The sequence below is a fragment of the Nerophis ophidion genome, linkage group LG23 (genome assembly GCF_033978795.1).
Source record: "Nerophis ophidion isolate RoL-2023_Sa linkage group LG23, RoL_Noph_v1.0, whole genome shotgun sequence".
NCBI classification, from domain to species: Eukaryota; Metazoa; Chordata; class Actinopteri; order Syngnathiformes; family Syngnathidae; genus Nerophis; species Nerophis ophidion.
Window position 1 is genome coordinate 13,811,308 of NC_084633.1, and position 12,500 is coordinate 13,823,807.

At 38.2% G+C, this 12,500-nt stretch overlaps 1 protein-coding gene across 2 annotated transcripts in view; it reads right to left on the reverse strand.

Moving 5' to 3' along the window:
* The window catches only part of sdk2a (sidekick cell adhesion molecule 2a), a 469,329-nt gene that overhangs the window by 167,376 nt on the left and 289,453 nt on the right, over positions 1–12,500 (reverse strand). For both annotated transcript variants that reach the window (XM_061884928.1, XM_061884927.1), the window contains exons 3-4: positions 3,073–3,179; positions 885–1,032 (exon numbers count right to left, since the gene is read on the reverse strand). In XM_061884928.1, coding sequence (XP_061740912.1) covers positions 885–1,032; positions 3,073–3,179 — 255 coding nt within the window. The remainder of the gene's footprint in view (positions 1–884; positions 1,033–3,072; positions 3,180–12,500) is intronic.

Here is a 12,500-nt window from a genome sequence, read left to right on the forward strand (position 1 = left end):
TATGCGATGAGGTGGCAACTTGTCCAGGGTGTACCGCGCCTACCGCCCGATTGTAGCTGAGATAGGCGCCAGTGCCCCCCGCAACCCCAAAAAAGGAATAAGCGGTAGAAAATGGATGGATGGATGGATGGATGAATGAACTATTTACTATTTTCCAAAAATTGTGGTCTCATTATTTATGTCAATTAATTCTGTTTTTAAAAAAATGAAAACTTAATTTTTCAGTTTTCCTCAATATTATCACAGAAAATAAAATATTTTCTCAGAATATACTTTTTTTTTTTTTTGCTCGTAAAATGTCATTTTGTGTTTTTTTGTTAAAAAAAATGTAACTGAAATGATACATTTATAATTTCTAACTTGAAAAGTTATATATTATACTGTATGTAATAATTTTTTGTCGTTTGTTAGTTTCTTCCCCTCAAAATAGAAAACTTTTTTTTTTGGTGAAAGTACTACTAAATTCCTGTATTTTTTTTTTTGTCTTATCTAATTCAATAGGCATATTTAATTTATGTTATCTATACAATTTGTATGCAGTATATCTTCTTTTTTCTCAAAGAAACAACAACCTTTCCCTCCAGTTCATACCACACAGACCCACGGCAAGTCAAGGAGGAGAGCTGTCAGTCAAACATGGCATCACTTGTCCAATTTGGTCTAATTAGTTCCCCCGCTGCCTGCTGTGTGTCTGGCCTTCAATCATTGTGCTTGCAAAGTCAACAGGTGTGTGATATGATAACCTTCTTCATCATTTACTGAAAGGCCATGCAGTGCAACAACACAATTCCTTCATCTTACGGCATACATCCGCACATACATCCGCACATACATCCGCACATGCATACATACGGAAAAAGCTGAGGGGGCGCCACTGTGCTTACATGCGACTGCTGGAAGGAATCTTGCGTCCGTCTCGGAACCAGGTGATCTGAGGCTTGGGGAAGCTGTGGATGCGCGGGGCGTGGATGAGAGCGCCGTCGCCTTGAGACACAGTTTGAGTCCTGTCGCTTTCTACGAAGCTGCTCATGTCTACGAGAAAGTAAAGCAAAGATGTGGCGTTAAGATGATCGTGCTACTGTACTTACTGTACTCAGTCATTCACATGGACATGTCATCCGCCTTTGCTATGCATTGCTGTAATAGGTTGTGATACTTATTTAATATGATTTTTTTCTCAAGTGTCCATAATCTGAGAATTGGTGTCCTTTAAAACATGTTTTGCTTGGTTTTGCTGTTTATTTGTCAATTATTTGAAGACATGTTGGCCCCTTTCTTTTATAGCTTTTTGCAAACTTTTATTTGCTGTTTTTTCTTCTATTGAGATTATTGGTGGCTCCTCTGTTTAATAATTTTGACCTAATTTTGTAAGTTAATTTTGTCCATGCACAGTTTATTTCTCCAGCCCTTTTTGGCTGTCCATTATCTACTTTATTATATATCATTGATTATACATGCGTTGGCCTGTGATGATATGGCGTTTTGTCCAGAGTGTACGCCACCTTCCGCCCGATTGTAGCTGAGATAGGCTCCAGCGCCCCCGCGACCCCGAAGGGAATAAGCGGTAGATAAATGGATGGATGGATGGATGTACTGTAAATAGATTTTTTTAATTTACATTATTTGTTTCTATTTTATTAATATATTGATATTCTTATTTATGTTTGATTTCAGCTCATTTAAGGTGATTGTTTGGTTTAAAAAAAACAAAAAAAAAACGGGGGGGTTCTTTATTTTTTCCGACCTTTTTTAGTGTCCATTATCTATTTCATTATATCTAATTTATTATACATACATTTTACATGGATTTTTAAAATGTATATGATTAATATTTATTTATATTTGATTAATATATTTATTTTCTTATTTATGTTTAATTTCAGCTCATTTAAGGTGGTTGTTTGGTTTAAAAAAATAAAAAATACAATGGGGGGGTTCTTTATTTTTTTCAGACCTTTTTTTAGTGTCCATTATCTATTTTATTATATCTAATTTATTATACATCCATTTTATATGGATTTTAAAATGTATATGATTAATATTTATTTATATTTGATTAATATATTTATATTCTTATTTATGTTTAATTTCAGGTCATTTTAGGTGATAGTTTGTTTGTTTTTGTTTTTTTATTTTTGGGGCGGGGGCTATATTTTTTCAGCCCTTTTTGACTGTCCATTAGTTATTTTCTTATATATAATTTATTATGCATTCGTTTTATATAGCTTTTTTATCCATCCATCCATCCATCCATTTTCTACCGCTTATTCTCTTTGAGGTCGCGGGGGCCGCTGGTGTCTATCTCAGCTACAATCAGGCAGAAGGCGGGGTACACCCTGGACTAGTCACCACCTCATCGCAGTACAGCTTTTTTAAATTTATATAATTAATATTTATTTATATTTTATTAATAGAAATATATTCTTATTTCTATTTAATTTAAACTCATTTTAGGTATGTTTTACTTTTTTTTTTTTATGTTTTGGCCACAAAATTGACACACACACACACACACACACACGCATATATATATATATATATATATATATAGATACACATATATACATACAGTACATACATACACACATACATATATATATATATATGTATGTGTGTATGTCTGTACTGTATGTATACATACAGTACATACATACATACACATATATATATATTTTTTTGGGGGGGGGTGGGGGCATTATTTTTTCAGCCCTTTTTGACTCTCCATTATCTATTTTATTATACATAATTTATTTTACATCTAATACATATTTATATTTTTGATATTCATTTATATTTTATTACATAATTATATTCTTGTTATTTGTTTAATTTCAGCTCTTTTAGGTGATTGTTTTTCTTGTTTTTTTTAACATGTTTTGGCATACACAAGGTTAACAAACAACCCACATTTAAATTATGTTTCAAACGGGGTTCATTGTTTTGTAATTTTCTGGACTATTTCTTATTGTTATTAAATAAAAATAGTTAAACACTTTTATTAATTAATAACCAACTACGGCTCTTTAATTACATGTATGAAAGGAGTATGGAATCAAACTTGTGTGCACTTACAGGCCACCCTCACTTCAGTGCTGCACTGCATTATGGCGCCAACTCGGTTTCTCACGATGCATCGGTAGTGGCCGGCATTGGATCGGTCCAGCGAAGGGATCAGATACCTACACACACACACATACACACACACGCACATATATAATGTATACGTATATAAACCAAAGTGCCGTTCATCACCATCAGCCAGATTGGCAGCAACATTTGTCATGCGACCGCTTTTATGCTGCACATTCATTATGTTAAATACGGGAATGCAGATGTTTTCTGTGCAGGGACAGACCTTTAAGCAGAACTACTCTTAAAAGCAAGACATGAGCAGCAGAAGACTGTGCATTATAAATAGATGGTGTTTTACATGTAATGCATTGCAGTGATTCAATTGCAAATATACACTGCCATTAAGCGTGCGTGCACAAAGTAATTAACTGGTGTCCTTTTCTACATGTAAAAAAAACTAGAAATCAGTCAAATGTAATTAAAAGCATAATGAAATGGTGAATTTAGCATGCATACTTTTTTTTTTTTTTTAATTAACCACTGCCACCTATTAACGCTGCCTAGCAACAAGTGGCAGGGTAATTTTGTTGATCGGTTACAGCATGAAACATTTACGGCATGTAGGATAGGATAGGTCTTTAATGTAATTGCACAAGTACAACGGAACTTGGTTTTCAGCACAAACCCGTTCAAGATTAGACAATAAAACCGTGTACAGGGTTACAGATCAGGAACGCTGATAGGTCGCCACAAAACGCCCCGCAAAAGATGGGAAAAAGGTAAACGCTGGGAGAGGATGAGTAAAAAAAAATACAATCTAGACTGGGCCCCCGAGTGGGGGAAAAACCTCCATTTATACATATTACAACATACAAGTCGAGGCTTGCAACAGAAGGGAGGGAGTGGGGGCTACGGTGACTGGCTGCAGCTCTACAGGCGCTGCCCAGCCGTCCATCACCCCTAAGGGATTCCCGTCGAGGGTGTCGGATGCGGGGTGGCATATGTGTGTGTGGCGTATATTTTTTGTGGACGCGACCTTGGTGTTCTTGCAGCCGCCAGTCAGTCCCAAGTCAACAACAACAGGTGTGTGTCCATGAGACCAGAAGGCAAAACTGGACCATCATGCTTACATACTGTACATTACCTTTTGCATTATATTAACTTATGATATAATGTGTTGTCTACCTTCTACTTTTTTTATGTCATTGCCTGAAATAAATAAATAAATGAAAATGAATGAAATGAAGGGAGTTTGTTGTGTCTTCGCCGCACTTTCAGGCTTGTCAATGACAAGCCTGAAAGTGCGGCGTGTTTTAGTTTCTCCTCTGTGTGTTTAGTATTTCCTGTCCTTAGTTCCTGTCAGCACTCTTATTTTGGTTCGCCTTCCTGTTTGTCTCCCTGAGTGCTTTGTTTCCCCTCAGCTGTGGCCGATTGGCACCTGGCCACACCTGATGTCAATCAGCCAGCTCCTATTTTACCTCCTTTGTTCCTCCAGTCAGTGCTGGATTATTGTCTTGTCGATGTCGCTCTTGTATCGTTGCTACCTGTCGTGATTTGTCGAGGTCATCATTACAGCTACTACCTGTCGTGCTACTATTTGTCCTTGTCGTGGTAGCGGTAAGCTGTTCTTGTTAGCTATTTGTAGTTTGTTTTTCCTAGCTTTTTGGTTTCGTGTTTTCTTGTTAGCCAAATAGCTGTTTCCAGTTTTTCTGTTTCCTGCTAGATACCTGTTAGCTTCCACGCTAGGCCTTTTGTTTGTTATCCGCCCACGTGCGCACTTTTGGTTTGAACCCTTTGTTTGGTTTTGTTGTAGTTGTTTATATTAAAACCATGTTTTCTCACTCCATGCCTGCCTCCTTCTCTGCATCTTGTGGTTCGTCAACAACAAACATTGACAGTCTCAATGTCTGACAGTCTCATTCTAAGCAAAATATCACCCTTATTTGAGATATTTAATCTTACTTAGAGTGGCTTCACGGTGGCAGAGGGGTTAGTGCGTCTGCTTCACAATACGAAGGTCCTAAGTAGTCAGGGTTCAATCCCGGGCTCGGGATCTTTCTGTGTGGAGTTTGCATGTCCTCCCCGTGACTGCGTGGGTTCCCTCGGGTACTTCAGCTTCCTCCCACCTCCAAAGACATGCACCTGGGGATAGGTTGACTGGCAACACTAAATTGGCCCTAGTGTGTGAATGTGAGTGTGAATGTTGTCTGTCTATCTGTGTTGGCCCTTTGATGAGGGGGCGATTTGTCCAGGGTGTACACCGCCTTCCGCCCGATAGTAGCTGAGATAGGCACCAGCGCCCCACGCGACCCCAAAGGGAATAAGCGGTAGAAGATGGATGGATGTATAAAAACATGAATGTATGCATTAATGTTATACAATATATGTCCATCATGATAACCTCACACAACCAGTTCCACTTTCTAATTGCTTTGCAACGACCACTTGTGGACTTTCGCCCCCACCTCCCCCCGCGGTGCAATTGTGTGTGATGGTGGTGGGGGTCTGATTAAATGGATTCCAGTTGGCCTCTCAGATCAGGGCAGGGGAAGAATAACAAGCAGAGAGGGGCTGGCTGTCGAGAGAGCCGAGCCAAGTGCTGAGAATCAGAAAAAGGAGCGGAAAAAAAAAATAGGACAGACGATGCAGGAAGGCGAGGTTTGCGGGATACCAAGGTGTGCATGAGGTTTTTGATGGCAATCAGATAATGCCACCTGAGGGAGGCTCAAACATGTCTTCTTCAGGACGGACTGCAGATAGCATCCAATGTGCAAACACATTGCTCGCACAGCTGGAGGAAGTTCGTTTCGGGGTATTTATCCATTCTCTTGTGGAAATTACACATGGGTTAGTTAGTTATTTGCTAGTTTTGGACTGAGTCAATTAGAGTGAGGGAAAAACATGTTTTTTGGTCATTAAGTCATCATAGAAGCGTATACCGACACACCGATAACAGATCTGGAAAGCTGTTATAAATATTTTTCATTTAAAATGTAACTTGGTGCAGAATTTCGACCCAAAATGTACAAAACCCAAAACCAGTGAAGTTGGCACGTTGTGTAATTCGTAAATAGAAACAGAATACAATGATTTGCAAATCCTTTTCAACTTATATTCAATTGAATACACTGCAAAAACGAACTAAGAAAGATATTTTTTATTTTTATTGCATATAATCATTAACTTAGAATTTGATGGCAGCAACACATTGCAAAAAAGTTGGCACAGGGGCATTTTTACCACTGTGTTACATGGCCTTTCCTTTTAACAACACTCAGCAAACGTTTGGGAACTGAGGAGAACAATTTTTGAAGCTTTTTAGGTGGAATTCTTTCCCATTCTTCGCTTGATGTAAAGCTTAAGTTGTTCAACAGTTCGGGGTCTCCGTTCTGGTATTTTAGGCTCCATAATGCGCCACACATATTCAATTGGAGACAGGTCTGGACTAAAGACAGACCAGTCTAGTAACCACATTCCTTTACTATAAAGTCATGCTGTTGTAACACGTGGCTTGGTATTTTCTTGTTGAAATAAGCAGGGGCGTCCATAATAACATTGCTTGGATGGGAACATATGTTGCTCCAAATCCTGTATGCACCTTTCAGCATTAATGGTGCCTTCACACGTGTGTAAGTAACCCGTGTACCACTAATACACCCCCATACCATCACAGATGCTGGCTTTTGAACTTTGCGCCTATAACAATCCGTATGGTTCTTCTCCTCTTTAGTCCGCAGGACACAAAGTCCACAGTTTCCAAAAACAATTTGAAATGTGGACTCGTCAGATCACAAAACACTTTTCCACTTTGGATCAGTGCATCTCAGATAAGCTCAGGCCCAGCAAAGCTGGGTGTTGTTGATAAATGGCTTTCGCTTTGCATAGTAGAAATTTAACTTGCGCTTACAGATGTAGCGAAGAACTGTATTTAGTGACAGTGGTTTTCTAAAGTGTTCCTGACCCCACGTGGTGATATCCTTTAGAGATTGATGTCGGTTTTTGATACAGTGCCGTCTGAGGGAACGAAGGAAACGGTCATTCAATGTAGGTTTCCAGCCATGCCGCTTACATGGAGTGATTGCTCCAGATTCTCTGAACCTTTTGAGGATATTAAGGACCGTATATGTTGAAATTCCTAAATTTCTTGCAATTGTACTTTGAGAAACGTTGTTCTTAAACTGTTGCACTAACAGATGTAGCAACAAACTGTAGTTACTGACAGTGGTTTTCTGAAGTTTTCCTGAGAACATGTGGTGATAGCCTTGACACACTCTTACGTGCAGTGATTTTTTCCAGATTCTCTGAACCTTTTGATGATGTTACAGACCGTAGATGATGAAATCCCTAAATTCCTTGCAATAGCTCGATGAGAAATGTTGTTCTTAAACTGTTGGACAATTTGCTCACGCATTCGTTCACAAAGTAGTGACCCTCGCCCCATCCTTGTTTGTGAATGGCTCAGCATTTCGTGGAAGCTGCTTTTATAGCCAATCACGGCACCCACCTGTTCCCAATTAGCCTGTTCACCTGTGGTATGTTCCAAATAAGTGTTTAATGAGCATTCCTCAATTTTCTATATTTTTTTGCCACTTGTGCCAGCTTTTTTGAAACATGTCGCAGGCATCAAACTCCAAATGAGCTAATATTTGCAAAAACTAACAGCGTTTTCCCGTTCGGACGTTAAGTATCTTGTCTTTGCAGTCTATTCATTTGAATATAGGTTGGAAAGGATTTGCAAATCATTGTATTTTGTATTTATTTACAATTTACACAACATGTCAACTTCACTGGTTTTGGGTTTTGTATTAAATTAATTAATTTTGAATATGAATTGGTTTGGTTTGCTGCAAAAAAGCATCTATTCCTGATGATTACACAATCATCTGTCCAAAGGAAACTGACAAATCAATTACAGATCTGGAAAGCACTTATCAATACTATTAACTTTGATTTGTGATTTGTGATGAATAGTTTTTGACCCAGTGTCTATTTTGGGTGATTATACAATCAATCATATGAGGCTTGGACCAAACTAACAAAAGGCAAACTGAAAAGCTCTCATCAACACCATAATTTGATACAAAACTCAGCGTGGTCTCTTGCAAACACATTTTTGACCCAGCGTGTCGTTTTGATGATGTGAAACATAGTGATAGTGAGACATGTTCAAGGGGAAAAAGACGTGTTTTGGTCATTATGTCATCATATGAGCTTTTACTGAAAAACTAGTAACAGACCTAGAAAGCACTTAATGATACATTTTATTTGATTTGTGACTCAGTGTGGTTTGTGCAAAACATTTTTGACCCAGCATGTATTTTCAGTGATTATTTAATCATTACCAGGCGACTCAAGACACGTTCGAAGACAAGAAAACATGTTTTTATTCATTATTGGAGGTAGGAATGTTTGGGTGCCTCATGATCTGATTACAATTTTGATTCAGGAGCTACGATTCGATTAAAAAAAATCGGTTATAGATGCTTCTTTAATTCATGTACATTGATGCAATTTTACATAACTTTTTGTTTCACCAAATGAGCGTTTATCACTTGCAATAAAAAAAACAAACTGCATTTGTATTAAGAAACAGCTAAATTAATTCTCACATTTACGAAACCCAAAACCAGTGAACTTGGCAAGTTGTGTAAATCGTAAATAGAACACAATGATTTGCAAATCCTTTTTAACTTATATTCAATTGAATAGACTGCAAAGACAAGGTATTTAATGTTCAGTTCAGTTTTTCAGTTTCAGTTTATTTTCAGTCTAACAAAAACATATTCAAACATGGATCACGATTCAAAAATGAATAACATTGTGAAGACTCTTCTTCGGCATGGTTTCTCCAGGGATGCGTCGAAGCGATGAACACAACAAGGTAAGTTAAAGGGTATTTATTTAATAACAAAAGGCTATGAACCAAAACACTGGTGTAAAGAGAAAAGGTAAACAAAAGACGCTAGCGTGAAAGCTAGGATAAAACACAAGGAAAACTAAAACTTGGTACGAGGACACAAAAGAGTAAACAAAAACATTCAGCATGAAAGCTGGAAAATAAAGTGGCTTAGCGTGAGAGCTAGCGAGAAAATACATACATAGAATGATGAGAGTCGTCACTGTTGCGCGTGGGCAAATTAGGATCGGAGAATGAGTCAACAGAAAAGGTGAGCTTAAATAGGAGGGTGAAAATTAGTAGCAGGTGTGCGGGGCGAGACTAACAGGTGGACCGATGTGTAACCATAGTGATGGACAAAAACAGGAAATAAACGGGTCACACGGAGAATGAAAAAAAAAAAAACATGTGAAGATCCGAGCAGCAGATCCTAACAAACATGACTGAAACAGGCAGAAGCAAAAAAGCTTATATGCCCAACATAAACATTTTTACATTCAATTAAGTTACCTTTTCTAATAATTTAGTAATACAAAAAGAAATATAGTCATTCAGCATTTACATTTAAGTTGCCCTTTAACATACAATACAGAAATATGTACTTACACACATACACTTTTTTGTAAATAGATAAACATACATACCTTCTAAATACAACATTTATAATAATGTTCAAATCGGGAGAAACATTTTATTTTTTGCAAATATTATCTCATTTGGAATTTGATGCCTGCAACATGTTTCAAAAAAGCTAGCACGAGTGGCAAAAAAGACTGAGAAAGTTGAGTAATGCTTAATTGGGAACAGGTGGGTGCCATAAGTATAAAAGCAGCTCCCATGAAATGCTCAGCCATTCACAAACAAGGATGGGGTGAGGGTCACCACTTTGTGAACAAATGCGTGAGAAAATTGTCCAACACTTTAAAAACAATATTTCTCAATGAGCTATTGCAAGGAATTTAAGGATTTCACCATCTAAGGTCTGTAATATTATCAAAAGCTTCAGAGAATCTGGAGAAATCACTGCACGTAAGCGGCTAAGCCTGTGAACTTCGATCCCTCAGGCAGTAAGTACTGCATCAAAAAGCGACATCAGTGTGTAAAGATATCACCACATGGGCTCAGGAACACTTCAGAAAACCACAGTCAGTAATTACAGTTTGTAGCTACATCTGTAAGTGAAAGTTAAAACTCTACTATGCAAAGCCAAAGTCATTTATCAACAACACCCAGAAATGCCGCCGGCTTCACTGGGCCACAGCTCATCTAAGATGGACTAATGCAAAGTGTAAAAGGGTTATGTGGTCTGAGGAGTCCTCATTTCAGATGGTTTTTGGAAACAGTGGATGTCGTGTCCTCCAGAAAAAAGAGGAAAAGAACCAATCAAATTGTTCTAGGCGCAAAGTTCAAAAAACAGCATCTGTGCTGGTGTGGGGGTGTATTAGTACCCAAGGCATGGGTAACCTACACATGTGTGAAGGCACCATTAATGCTGGAAGGTACACAAAGGTTTTGGAGCACACGTGTTGCCATCCAAGCATTGTTATCATGGACGCCCCTGCTTATTTTAACAAGACAATACCAAGCCATGTGTTACAACAGCGTGGCTTCATAGTAAAAGAGTGCGGGTACTAGACTTGCCTGCCTGTAGTCTAGACCCGTCTCCCATTGAAAAGGTGTGGTGCATTATGAAGCCTAAAATACCACACCGCAGACCCCGGACTGTTGAACAACTCAAGCTGTACATCAAGCAAGAATGTGAAATATTTCCAACTGAAAAGCTTCAAAAATTGGTGTCCTCAGTTCATAAACATTTACTGAGTGTTGGTAAAAGGATACTGCTATTAAATTCCAAGTTATCCTCTTAAGGCCCTAGCTGTTTTTTTTTATTTCTGTTTGCTTATTGGATCCTGATTACAATAAAAACTAAGACTCGTCTTTTGATGTGATGTACTTAGTCCATACGTACACAAACGTGTACTTCACGTTTAGTGACATCCTAATTCTTATTTTTAAACTTTTTTTTTCCAACTTCCATTGTACATTATACTCTTTTGACACCACCAGATGGCAGTATAAGTGTCCACATAAGCGGCCATAAGACCTCAATTCAGTAGTGTACAAAATTTTGGAAATAAGAGCTAAAAGGTGCTGTCCACGCAAGTGGCCACAAAGCCTTTAGAGGTTTTAATGATTATTTGCACAAAAAAAAAGAATGTTTCTCTTTTCAAACATTAAATATATTTTCTTTGCAGACTATTTAATTGAATATAAATTGAAAAGGATTTGCAACCCAATAAATTATTTTTTTATTTACGAATTACACGACGTGCCAAATTCACTGCTTTTGGGTTTTGTCTTAAATTAATGGAAATGTGTTCATAACTGGAACATAAGTGCCCTAAAAAAAAAAAAAGAGAAATGGTCGGATCTCACTGCTGTCAGCCCAATTTTAAAGGCCTACTGAAACCCACTACTACCGACCACGCAGTCTGATAGTTTATATATCAATGATGAAATATTAACATTGCAACACATGCCAATACGGCCTTTTTAGTTTACTAAATTACAATTTTAAATTTCCCGCGGAGTTTCTTGTTGAAAACGTCGCGGAATGATGATGCGTATTTGTGACGTCTAGGGTTGGTGGGGACATATTAGCCCAGCACCACTTACGGCTAAAAGTCGTCTCTTTTCATCGCATAATTACACAGTAATTTGGACATCTGTGTTGCTGCATCTTTTGCAATTTGTTCAATTAATAATGGAGACGTCAAATAAGAATGCTGTTGGTGGAAAGCGGTGGATTGCAGCTGCCTATAGCACCGAAACACAGCCTGTGTTTTTTTGTTCGTTGTGAAGCTCTAACACAGAGCGGTCAAGCGAACATGTTTCTCTACATCAACCAGCGAGTTTTTGGATGGGAAAATTGTGATATTAAGTCTGCTCTTACCGGAGACTTCAGTGGATTATGGGACTTCCTCCTGCAGCTCAAAAAGGCAGCTGTGATCTTGGCTCCTCGCCGTCTCTTTTAGAGACACTGGCGTTCACCGCAGCCATCCGACTTTCAGGTATGAGTTTACAATCTCACTAAAACACTATTAAAACAATAAGCATATAGAATTATCCTAGTAAATGTGTCTAATTATATCGGAAAAGTTCCCAATGCCGCCGCCTGAAGCCGTCGCTTTTTCTTTTTTTTCTTTTTTTGTGCTTCACTCTAACTTTCCTTATCCACAAATCTTTCATCCTCGCTCAAATTAATGGGGAAATTGTCGCTTTCTCGGTTCGAATAGCTAGTTTTGCTGAAGGCTATGATTATAAACAATGTGAGGATGTGAGGAGCCCTACAACCCGTGACGACACGTGCACATCCTCTGCAACTTCTGGTAAAGGCAAGGCTTTTTTATTAGCGACCAAAAGTTGCGAACTTTATCGTCGAAGTTCTCTGCTAAATCCTTTCAGCAAAAATATGGCAATATCGCGAAATGATCAAGTATGACACATAGAATGGACCTGCTATCCCCGTTTA